Raw genomic sequence first — 12,987 nt, 5'->3', positions numbered from 1 at the left:
GCTATTCACAAAGCACAACTGGCAGGCCCTGAGAGAATGGAAAGAGGGTGGAAAGTCCGTGGGGGGATAATTCACACACATCACAATGAGGCTTCTGGAGACCCAGGGAGACCTGAGCAGAAACAAGCCACTTCAATAACTTATTTCTCAAGGGTATTGCTCTAAGGGGCATAGTGTACATTTTTGGAAGCAAAAAGAAAAACTATATCTAGACAGAGGCATCTACTGGTAGTATATTTTTATGCAAATAGGGAATACTAAAACTTTCCCACTTAGGGCAATACTAAAACTGCAAATGAAACATAGAATGGGGCCTATGACCAAAGGTTAACTTAGGATGCCGACAATGGAATTTCATTGTAACATGATTAAAATATGAGCTAAATCTATGCCCTGTGAAATGTAATTGCTAGATATCTTGAGAGTGTATCTTCTCCTCCACACCATAATTTTTTACAAAACCACTAGAATATTTCTTTGTTATCTAAAACAAACTTCTGGCGGAAATGTTGATGAATGTTTCCCATTTTTGTATTCCATCAAAAGTATGCTTTTGTTCATCTATCATCTTAACAAATAATGTTTTAAGAGCTAGATGTTTTGCCCATGTATGATCTTTTAGAGCATTCCTAATTTCCTCTTCTGTAAATCTTGCAGGATGAAATTGAAAATCAGCATTTTCCCTGATGCCTTGGAAAACCCCCTATTTGTTATGATCTCCACATCTTTGGTTAATGATAACCTAACTTGAGGCAATGTCCACCTTTCTTTTAAGGCAATTGAGTGAAGTAATTACTGGTTTCTCAAACTTTCCTTAATACATTCGTAAGCAATTTTAACTTGCTATATTATTACTCCATAAGCAAAAATCAGAATAGTTCATCATTCTTGTGAAATTTTCCAACACAGCCCAGATGGCAAAATAGCTGTATTGCAGTAAAAAATTACTTATTTACCAAAATTTTGAGAATAAAATGAGAATTTTGACAATTAAGATTTTGCATGCACAATGTATTTACTTTGGTATTTTACACTTAATATAGTTTTAAGGTGAACACTTTATCATTCTTTGTGTTTGTGTATTTGCATTCAGGCTTCTATTTGGGAAAATTAGATTTATAATTTGAAGATCTCACAAATGAATCAGAGGTCTGTGGTGAGAGCTTCCATGTTCAAGTTTGTGTCTAAATCTTCATCTATACAAATGAAAGCCATGTCAATATACTTGATTTATTCATATCATTGAAGCAAAATGAAGGAAAAATTTAATTTCAGCAGTTTGATAGGTTTTTCCTTTTATCTCATTCTTGTCCCTAGATTCTTTCTGTTTTCCTTTTATGATTTTTCCTTTTTTTGGCTCACTTACATGATGCTGAAATTCCAATTTGATCTAAGTGATGGCCTTCTAATGAAATCTTTTGCTGTCTCACAGTCAGTGACAACACGGTGAGACAGTGAAGAAGACATTTAGTGTACAATGAAGGTGATAAAGAGGAAATTGAGAGGTAGGTTTTTGGAGGTAGGTTTTTGGAGTACTCATTAAAAGGATTTACCACGCTGGTGCAGGTGTTTTCATTTTGCTTTTACATTTGAACACTGACCAGATTGAAGATATGTATTTAATACACTAAGAGGTTTTATATAAGGTTGGGAGTTTTTCATTGACTCACTCTTCAACCAACACTGAAAAGCTCCTAAAAGGGGACTTTTTGAGTTTCTTTTCTGGTCTTCCATTTCTTTTTTGGAAAGAGACGCAGAAGAATTGCATCTAGGGTTCACAATTTGAAATCCACCAAAATTTTCATTTTTGTGCTAAGCTTTTTGAAAAATACATTGTATTTTGTTGCTAGTACTTTTTCTGTTTCATGCCCAAGGCCAGTCACACTGAAATCCTTTCACTTCTCCAATCGTGTTGTGCTCTTGCCTACAGATTACTTCCTCCCTCTGTCTAGACTGCTCTTCTCTACATACCCTTCTTCCTTTTATGCAGCTATCTCCTACTTATCCTTCAGATCTAGTTCAGAATTTCTTTCCAAAGCGTAGACTAGTTACGTTAGATAACCCTGGCTTCTACTTTCAAAGTATGCTATGTATTGCTTAGCTACAACTTTTAAAAACTACTTTATTATCTTACTTATTCACTCATCTATGAGACCCACAGGATGACAGACTGCAAAGTGGGGTGGACAGAAACCTTGAAGTGAGAGAGAAGAATATGGAAATGAAATTCAGTCAGAACACAGAGGAAAAATAAGAGTCCCAAGTCATGGCCTGGGAAGAGATATAGGCAGGGAGAAATCTCTGGAAGGAAACAATCAAGATGTTTCTGAACACTGAAAATCAGCGTTGGTTTCTTTATTACTTTATTAAATCTTTATTACTTCTTTGTGAGTTAATGTGAATTGGGAACTTTAAGAGGAAACAGGCTTTTCTCTCTATCACAGATTATAAATAATTATATTTTAGCCTATATTGTCTTATATGTGTCAGTTTTACTTCTCAATTGCTGATAAACACATCATAATGTGTACTTTCTTCCCTGTTTAAGTAATCCCATCCATCTGCATTCAGATATTCGGACACATAGACTGGTTGGTTGAAAATCTAAAGTCAGACTTATTAGCACAACAGTATGCTGTGAGAATTTGAGAGAAAATTTCCAACATCCTATGTTGGAAACCAAAGCTGTCTGTAACCCATATCTGGAAAGGGGTTCTGTTTATCTATAATAAAAGATAAATAGTACATGAAATCCTAAAGCAGAATATTTGTTTTTGAATCAAATTTTATTTTAATATAAACAAGTAGATTTACAATAAGTTAAAGCAACAAAGACAAACATCTGATAACTTTGATAATAAATTATATTTTAAATGTTTTGTAGTTACATTTATATTTCCATGATATCATACATAGTAGAAAAAAGTCTTTGGGAATTCATAAAAGCATCTTAAAAAAACAATGGTAGTTAAAAAACAATAATTTAAATCAAATTATGAGAATTTATTTGTACATTGTAAATAAATTTTTGTCACTAAGAAATTACTTTGCTTACTGTTGAAATTTGACTGTTTTGAGAAAAGTAGTCCTAACTCAGGATTCTGTAATTCATCATAGCACTGCTAACAAGCTACCAATAACAAGGGAAGAGCAAGATCATCAAAACTAGGATTGTCGGCTCAACTAAAATTTCAGGTAACAGTGACACACCTACAGTGAAGCATTATTTGTTGCTTACATTAAATAAATTTTAACTGATTATCTTTTTTTCCCCACTAAGTCTGGAAATTCTGATCAAATTTTCTATAATATAACAAAATTTAATATCTACAATTAATATAAATTCACTCTAACATCATTATACTATTTTATCAACCAAGATTCTTTCTTTCCCTTTTCCATTGTTTCAAATTCATGCACAAATATAACTATATCTGATGCTTAAATAAATATATAAATAATAAATAGGTGAATAAGTTACACTTGAAAATAATTAACATGACCACAAAAAGAACTTAAAGTGCTTCCACATGTCCTCAAAACATCCCTGTGAGGTAGGATGGAAAACTGATATGTTTTTCCCCAGTTTAGGAATAAAGGAGAAACCAAAGATTCGTGGATCTTGGTCTGCAGATGAGATATGAATCTGCCAGATTTCATAAATAAAAAAATCTATGATTTCCAGCTAAATTTGGATTTATAGAAAACATCATTGTGCCATCATTTTTATGTAATTTTGAAATATCACATTTCTAGCAATTCTAATTCCTAAACTTTGACATAATTTCAAACAGTTGTTTTAAACGAATACATCCTACATGTTGCATGACGCCATGAAAAAATATCTGTTGTTTTACTGAAATTTAAATTTAGCTGGGCATCCTATATTTCATCTAGCAGCCTCATGACACAACCACACAATACATGAAGTGCTGAATTAGATCTGTTTGAAATTCCATTGGCATCTTTACTGAAGAATTCTTGGATACCATGGAGAACACTTTTTTTTTTCTCATGGATCTTCATTCTCAGCCCTGAAAATAAACAAAAGAGAATAAAATAATTCAATATTATCAATGTTCTAATAAGGAGACAAGTAAGGTTCTTGAAAATATATTTTCTTGAAAAATTAATGTATTTTCAGACATTCATGTGTTAGAAATGTCTTATAATTTTGACTGTATATACGGAGATCAGAAAAAAAATATCTAAAATAGAACACTTGTGAAGTACAGAGGAAACCTTCCTCATGATACAGGTCACAGGCAGAAGCAGACTCCCTGGACAAGCTGAAATGCATGGTTTTACCAGTTATAAATATAGCCATCTCACTATTGCTGCTTTTTATTTTTAAAAAGTTTTTAATTAAAAGGTTTTCAGAAGCAGCAGCAGGAAATTAATGGTCTGACTTTGGGACTCTATGCCTCCGAATAAATGAAGAATTTAAATAATTTTCTAAAAAACTTACCTCTTCAAAAATAGCTCCACAACCTTCTGCACCCATTTTTCCTTGGGGTTCAGGCAAAGCTCTCTTCCATCAACAAGCTTGACACTGAAATGGGAGAGATGGTTAATAGCAGTATTTACCTTTCCCATTCTAACCATGGTTCCTCAAGTACAAGCATAATCTAAGACCAAAGTAGCCTTCAACTTCAAACTAGCCCTTGACCTAAGTTTTGTTCTATCAGTTTTGCTTTGTTTGGCTCACTTCTATATTCCCAGTACCTAGAATTTTCCTGGATATTTCCACTTTCCTCAAATTTTAGGTTTGCTTAAGCAAATTAACTAATCATTTTTAAAAGTACCTACATGATTTCTGAATTGGCACAGTGCGGTCCACTCTCAATCACTCTCAGTTCTTTGATGTATTTGGGGTGGAAAGGTGTGGAATGAGTTTTTATGCACTGGCATCGAAGTTCCGTGCCAATCCTTGTCAGAACTGCAGCTGTGAAGAAGAAATAAAGAATGGTTAGGGATTTCATCAAGAGGAACAGCTCTGCTAGCTACTCCCTCTCTGATCCCAACATGATTATCTGAGTAACATAGAAAACATCACATTCTAGAAAATCCAGTCTTGACCCTGAGGTCCAGATGATGTCCTAGCCCTTGACCTAAGTTTTGTTCTATTTTAAAAGTTATTGCTAAAAACATCGAATAGCTTTCTACATAAAACATTAGAGTTATCTTTGTGCTAGGCTGACATCTTCATTATACCGTTTCTTCCAATCAGTATTACATAATCATCGGTAATAATGAAGTGCTATTTAACACATGCGAACTAAGTTCACCAACACGGAAACTGCTTTCTGAAAGACTTAACAGAAAATGTAAATGAATTTCACAGAGGTGTCATATCATACTAAAATCTTTAATGCTTAAAAGAAAAACTATAGAAATTTAAACTATCAGCATTATAAACTGTTTATTTCATTGGAGCAAACTCAAGGTCAGCAATCAGGGTATCTTTAAACCTAATAGGAATTGATAATTATTAGAAGCTTGTAAAATAGCACTATTTGAAGTTGAATTATCTGAATTAAACCTTCTCAATATTAATAGATAATTTGGTTAACTGTTGTCCTTATTGGAATATTCTATCAATTAAAGTTTTATATGAAATATATGCATATTGCAGAATATAAATTATAAGAGCAGTGTCTATATTAATCAAACTTTATAATTTCCCAAGTGTTTTACAGCCTAAATACTAAAACTTCAACTTAACATTAAATAACTACAAAGATTATTTTGTCTTCCTGGTGTTTGTTCTCAATGCATTTAGGGCAGTTTTGCAACCTGGAGATCACATTGAGACAAATGGAAAGCTGTGCTTACCTTCACAGAGAGTTGCAGAAAGTAGGCAGGTTACCAAGAGAGCCACAACCAGCTTGGAAGTCATGTTTACTCAAGATGAAGTGGTTTCTTCCGATTTCCTTTTGGCTCTTGCTCTAGAAGCTGTGTTCTCAGCTGTCTCTGAGGATCTGTGCTGAATGGAGTGTTCCTCTGGCTTTTTATATTATCACAACACTAGAGAATAGATGCACCCTCATCCTTGCATTATGTCAGAGGAAATTCCACAATATGCAACCACCTCCTGCCCTCGAAGCTAAACCTGAGTCATCAGACTTCCCTCATCAGTTCCTTATCACGTTTTTAGTATGATTGAAGTTTTCTTTGATCTTTGAAATAATGTTAACAAATATTTTCATATACCCAAGCTTCCCGGTTTAATAAACTATTGTCAGGGATATTCCTCTATTTATGGATAGCTCCTATTACTCCATGACAGAGTAGAGCTGTTAGAACAAAGTCATGGATTGTTCTTTTTATGATAGGATCATTTCTTTAAGCAAATAATACGAACTGTGAAGATAGTGAAGGTAATCTTATTAACCAATTTTATTGGGTACATAATTTATGGTAAGTCCTTTTATAAGCATTTTGGAACACTTCCAGGAACTGTTACTGCTCTCAAGGATCATAGTCAAACTTGAAATTTTTGTTTATTAATGTATGTTAATAGAATTAAAAGGCGCACCTGCTGCATACAAAAATAATTCAGTTTCAAAACCATTAACGTAGCAGCTTTCTGAGTAATGTGGAGGATCTAGAGATGGTAGGACTAAGTAGTCTTAAAAGAGTTTGGTCTATCACATAAGGACTGACTGTATTACAGAGTAGGTAAGTGGTACTGAGATATTAACTTCAGTCAAGGGCATCAGAGTAGAATCTTCCAAAAGCAATCGAGAGTGTTGAAGGATGGGAGGATAGTCAACGGGGAAGAGGAAAAGGAGCAGCACATCTAAGCAAAGACTATACAAGGACTGTTAAGTGGTAGAGTCCAGGTATGCTTCTGCTCCTGGGAGTGGCACACGAAGGCTCCTTGGAAATGTAAACCACACCTGCTTAGTGAAAAGACACCTTCATTCAAACTCTGGCCCAGTTACCCCTCTTTCGGGCTCCTTATCCAAGGAAACCAAGGTTAACCCCTGAAGGCTTGTGATCACTAGAAAGAGGAACAGTGTGAAAATTTTCCAAGTTGTAAAAAGATGACTTTGTGTTCTAATTTCCTGAAAAGTCCTTTCAAGACAGGTCCTAGTTTCTTTGGATAAGGCATACTGAGTAAGGCTGTCCTCTCTGGAGAAATACTCAATTTATCCATAAATCAGTTTGGTTTAGTGCTTTTCTTCCGTCCTGGGTAGTGAGATAAAGCAGTGAGCTCCTCACCACAGAAAGTTGTGTGGGAGGAATTCCACAATGCTTTATGAAAAGGCCAGTTTCCGAGCAATCATACTTCTTTCTTTGTCTTCCCCTAAGAAACCTAAGCTCGAGGACAAAGTGGTGTCTGGATTACACTACCTTCAAAAGCAAAGTAAATGTTCATTCTGTAAAACACAACTCCTATTATTTTAAAGTCAGTATTTCAGGAACTTAGTTATCCATTTACTTATTTATTTTCTACTCATATCATGAGTATGGAGATGGAATATCATGTAAATAAGATACGGTACCCACTCCAAGGAGTTTTCAAACTAGAGCTGCTTATGGACAATTAATCATCACCAGTAAGACCCATTCATACTAGCAGCACCACCAAGATGCTCAAGAGTTCTGACCAAGTGCAAATTCTCCTTTACTTTTCCCAGAAGGTTGCCTTTGTATTTTTGCTGAGTTCTACTTACGTGTGAACCTCATTTCCCTCATTTCCATCTCCCTATATCTGCCTCCTTCCCTACTTTCTTAGCTCCTATTTCATCCTGACATCATCCTTAGAAGTTGAGTTAATGAGTTCCATTTAACCTTGATCTCTTTCCTTCCTCCCTCCCATCTTTCCTTTCTTCCTTTTTAGAACGGAGCACTTACAGGGTCAAAAGACCTCTTTTCAAATGCTATTCATCTCTCACAATGTGACCTTCTATACACTATGTTCTAGGATCCCTTCCATCAGATATAGACAAGTGACTAGAGGAGACACTATTTTTCTCTTGTCTCTCTTCTGTAAAAGTAACCCTTTGAATCATTATACCATAAGTAGAAGGACTAAATAGTCTTAAATAGGAAAAGAAGCAGGACTAGCTATACTCTACAAAGATGCCCTGCTTTAAAATACAGTTACATTTATCCCTTCCTGGAGTAAGAGAATCATATTTCCTTTAAAAGTTTGTCAATCAAAAAGTAAAGGAGTATTACAACAGATTATTCTTATATTATCAATTCTTTTCAGTTATACATGACAGTAAAGTCTATTTTGATATAATTATACAAGCATGGAATATAACTTATTCTAATTAGGACCCCAGTCTTGTGGATGTACACGATGGTGAGATTCACTGTGGTAATACAGTGAAGCTTCTATCTAGATGCTTTTTGCCATTATACAAGCTTTCTTTTTTATATCTAGTGATTCAATTTACAATTATGTGTAGCAAATAACTATTGATTTTTATACACAGAGAATTAAGTATCATTTATAATAGTATCTCCCAAATCAATGAAGTTTGCAGTTTGAAAGACAGGTTTTGGAAAAAAGGGCTATTATGAACTTGAGAAATCTAGGATCAATCTGTCTTTAATATGAAACAAAAAATTGAATTTAAGTGCTTACTTGTAGTCGTTACTTTCTTTGTTAAATATATACAACAAAAGTATGTATACACTTATTTTCTTTGTTAGATTTATTTTGAAGGTATTTAGGCATTGTTTACTCAAATGTTCATAATGCCTGTGATAATATACTATATCTTATGAATATATATTATAAATGACAATGATAATATATTATTTGTTAAATGACTTCTTTCATTCAAAGTAAAGATCACAGAAAATGATATCATTTGGCAGAATGTAAATTTTCCATTAAAAATGACAGCACTGATGTCTTGGGGTGAATAATAATGCCAAGCAATTAAGTCAAGTGACTAAGAAAAAAAAAATCCAAAACTTTCAGAAATGCTGATCCAAGGAGGTATGATTGCAATTTTTCTCTTTTCCTCAAAAGCTCCTTAATTATTTGCCTTGGGGATTTTTAAAGTATTATGACAAAATTTGTCAAGTATGAATTCCACATTAATGAATTCCATGGATGTGATGCACTCTCAACCCATCTGGCGTCCATTTGTTGGTATATGTCACACACTGGACTGGAAATTCCACAAAGTCAGAAACCATGCCAGGCCCATCAACACTGGGTGCCAGCCTCCACCAGGCCTGCACATCACAGGTGCTCATATTCTGAATGAAAGCACAAAATTCCCAGTTCTCACAACCTCTCCAAACAAGAGCAAAATCAACAAAAGGAAGTAGAAAGGTTTATCTTTGTTTGTTTTTGTTCTCCCTTGGGACAATTATTTTATTTATATAAACACAAAAAGAATTCACTATGGAAAGTACAGTTTTACTTCATGCTCTCTAATTTAGCAGTGAGTGGGTAAACTAGAACCAGTGCAACCAGGCAGCAATTTCCTCCTTGGTGAATTAACCATCCAGTCTTTTCCAGGCTCCTCTAGGGCTGGAGTAGAAGAAATATAGTAGACACTTTAGGATAAAGGATGGTGAGCACATGCAACCAACAACTGGAGCCCACTTCCCAGTACCTGCATTTCACAGAGCACGGAGCCCTGTAAACATTAACGGTGTTCTACAAAGTAAGTCCAATAACTTCCACTGTGCTTAGACTGAAGAGATTAACTTCTCTTTTAAGTATTATCTCAGTGGTTCTCAACCTTTTTAATTTTCACCATTTAATTCTATTAAAGTGTCTTAAAAGTTATATATTCTCTGCTCCAAATCCATGTGGAACCCAAAGGTACAAAGTTGTTGAAATCCCCAAAGGATCTTAGGAAGTTTACCAACCTCCCCTACAAACCCTCAAAGGCTAAAATCAATAAAGAGTAAGTTGAAGGTATAACTTGAAAATAGTAAGTTAATCCTGAGTTTACCATCTTTAAGCCATATTAGCTGCCAGAGAAATGGAATCCCATGACTGATTCTTGCTCTTTCTGGATTCTTGTTCTTTCATGTCCACGTTGAAAACTCCAGAAAACAATCTGTTAAGTTCTAGAAGATGAAGAGGGAGCAGAATGAAGAGGAAGAGAATGTTTTTATAATATTAAGCATAAATATGAATGACCTTTGATTTTTTTTGTCATCCATCAGAGTACAACCCAAAGCTATTTAAAAATGATTAAAACTGAGTACTACTTTGAAGTACTGTTACCTCCTCAGTGAACCTGTTAAAAAGTACAGCCAATGGCAAAAGGTGGCTGAGGCAGAGGGGTGAATTTTAGTCCTTCCATATTCCCCTCATCTCTCCTGAACAGCTAATTCAAGGGAAAACTACCTAATGATTTTTCACATAAAAGGGAAGCCAAATTAGAAAATAATTCAGATTATGCACATATTTGGAGATGTGGGCTAGTCTCTCAGTCTCCAAAATTTATAGCAAAAATAAGGATATGAAGCTTCTTAGGTCTCTCTCCCATCTGGTGCCTCATACTATTTCATTTCCAGATTTGAGCTCTTTTGATTTCTAGGTGGTTAATTCACTCCTCTAGTATGGTTCCCTGTTTGCCACAACGACTCATTTATAGGATATCATTCTTGATTCTTATCATATTACTTACTGACCAAATCTCTCCCTGTGGGTCTAAACCAGGAAGCAGGAAATCACTACTGCAGGCTCCAGTGGACTTTTGAAACAATGTAAAAACTGTCCACTCCAAAGCTATTGAATGAACTTTCTATGCACTTCCTTTTCCCTACCAGTGAGAACTGGACCTGGGATAACATCATTGGCACCATCCCCTGCAAAGTTGGGGATAAAATAAAATAAAAACAAAATAGATACCGGTGGGGAGGAAATGGGGAAGAAACAATACACTACTAGGTCAGAAGAGGAAGGCCATGAAAACACACTGTCAAGTGACTCAAAGAGAAACCAGGTAGGTGTTAAAGAGCCAAGGTTCATGAAAGGAATGAAATCCTCTTGTGAATCTGACCTACTTGGATTTATCAGTGGGTGCAGAGGGTTTCCACTCAAGAATAATTATGACAATAGCATCTTATGACTAAGCATGGCATATTATTTCTTGTAATATTCACAACAACCCTACATTTTGGTATTGTTTATTCTCCTCTGTTTATTTCCAGATGAGAAAACAAATTCAGAGAGGGTAATAATTTGCAAAGGTCAACTTCCCAACAAGTCCGAAGCAGAGGTAAGACTTCAGCAAAGTCCAGAGTTTCTGTGCTGCCTCAAAAAGTTCATTGAATGAACTTTCTATGCACTTCATCTCACATGTCTATAAGTCTCACAAACTTTGTTTCAAGCACATTTCCCTTCTTTATCCCATCTTTGCCTGCCTAGGAGAATACAGAAGTCAGGAAAAGAGGATCTTGATTCAGTGAGGGAAGAAGGATATGATAATACAGTGGAAGGACCAGTTCTACCTCCAGTTGAGGTCTTATGTTTTTCATGTATAAAATAAGGGGATTCTCCCATAGTCTCTTTGGTTTCATTATTTATGATGCTTAGTATACATGAAATAGATGGAGAGCCCCCTCTAGGAAGCCTGACCACCTATAAGTGGGAGATGACACTTGCCAACATTTGTATTTCGCAAAGCATTAAGAGAAATTGTACTTGTCCTTGAATGTGGCTCAGACATGTTCTTTACAAAATTCTCATCTATAAGAGGAGAAGGGCACAGGTTTAACAACGTAAGAGGCTAGCGTGAGAGGCTATGGGACGGTGAGACTGCTGTCAGACATCACTCGCAGTCTCCAGGAATGGAAGGAAATGCTTCCTGTGCTCTTCTCTTACCAGACACTGCTTCCTCTTACTTGATTTCCTCGTGACTCTTAGACAAGTTGGAGCTGTTTGACTCTTTGTTGTGAAATATGTATTATGGATGGGGTTAAGGGGAAAAAAATTAAGTAAGAAAAAAAGAAAGAAGAAAAGAATAACAAGAAGAAAAGAACTCACTTGAGTTCCTCCAAAGCAGAATCATCAAATTTAGTGGATAGTGCACGGAAATATAGGAACAGAGGCCTAACTTTCCCATCACTTATCCATTCAACAGGCACTGACAGAGCATCTTCTATATCTCAAATTCTTTTTTAGGTACTTGGAAAGGGTTGGTGAATAACATGCATAGAAAGATCCACCTTAGGGTGTGTTTTAGGTGGATAAGTAGTATGAAAATGAAAAAAGCAGAACAGGTGGGTGGGTCAAGGGTTTGATTGGGGAAGTGAACAGAATCAGCACTGGGGAGTCAGGGGAGGCCTCCTTGAGAGGTTGACATTGAGCAATCTAGGAATTGGCTTAGGGTCTACGTGCGAAGACAAAGGAAATAGAGCTGGAGCATGACTGGCATATTTGAGGAAGGGTAAGGAGTCTATTGAGACTGCAGTAGGGAGAACCCACAGGAAAGGAGGATGGGGATTAAGGAGCCACCCAGATAGGTCTTGTGAACATAGTAAGGATTTTGGCTTTCACTCTGGATGGAGGGCATTGCAGTATCTAAAGAACATCAGTGACATGATCCAACACTCTGCTGACTAGGCGAGAAGATAGTTGGAGGTGGGGGTGGCGGGACAAAAGAAAAGCAGGATGAACAATTATAGAACATTGTGGAAATCCAGGAGAGAAATAATAATAGCCCACACTGGACCAGGATGTAACAGCAAGGGTGGCAGCTAGTGATCAGATTCAGGTAACTGGATTGGATATGAGATGTGAGAAAGAGAAAAACAGTCATGGATGGAGAAGATTTTAGGTGTGTGCAATTGGAAAAATGGAAACTCTATCAACTTAGATCCTTGAGAGTAACGCAGGTTACATTGCAGAATTCTTTGGTATGGGGAAAATCTTGCCTGATAGTGCTTTTCTGATTCATCCTGAGTAGAACTCCTCATCTTGGTCCTATAGCCATGGAAAGCAGAGGCTATGGCTGCTAGTACAGATAATCAGGAAGCAGAAAGGGTAAG

The 12,987-nt window shown here is 35.9% G+C and overlaps 1 protein-coding gene across 1 annotated transcript; it reads right to left on the bottom strand.

The window, feature by feature from the left end:
- Positions 1-2,951: 2,951 nt before the first annotated feature.
- On the bottom strand, positions 2,952-6,349 carry Cxcl8 (C-X-C motif chemokine ligand 8). Its single transcript, XM_005333247.3, has 4 exons — positions 5,836-6,349; positions 4,810-4,945; positions 4,469-4,552; positions 2,952-4,034 (listed from the first exon to the last, which is right to left on the bottom strand). The coding sequence occupies exons 1-4, from the start codon at positions 5,897-5,899 to the stop codon at positions 4,013-4,015; spliced, it is 306 nt and encodes a 101-aa protein (XP_005333304.1). The 5' UTR covers positions 5,900-6,349; the 3' UTR covers positions 2,952-4,012.
- Positions 6,350-12,987: the final 6,638 nt, after the last annotated feature.

This window comes from Ictidomys tridecemlineatus, chromosome 9, assembly GCF_052094955.1.
Source record: "Ictidomys tridecemlineatus isolate mIctTri1 chromosome 9, mIctTri1.hap1, whole genome shotgun sequence".
In the NCBI taxonomy this organism is placed as follows: domain Eukaryota; kingdom Metazoa; phylum Chordata; class Mammalia; order Rodentia; family Sciuridae; genus Ictidomys; species Ictidomys tridecemlineatus.
Note: the sequence above shows the minus strand (reverse complement) of the source record. Positions and strands in the feature narration are given on the sequence as shown.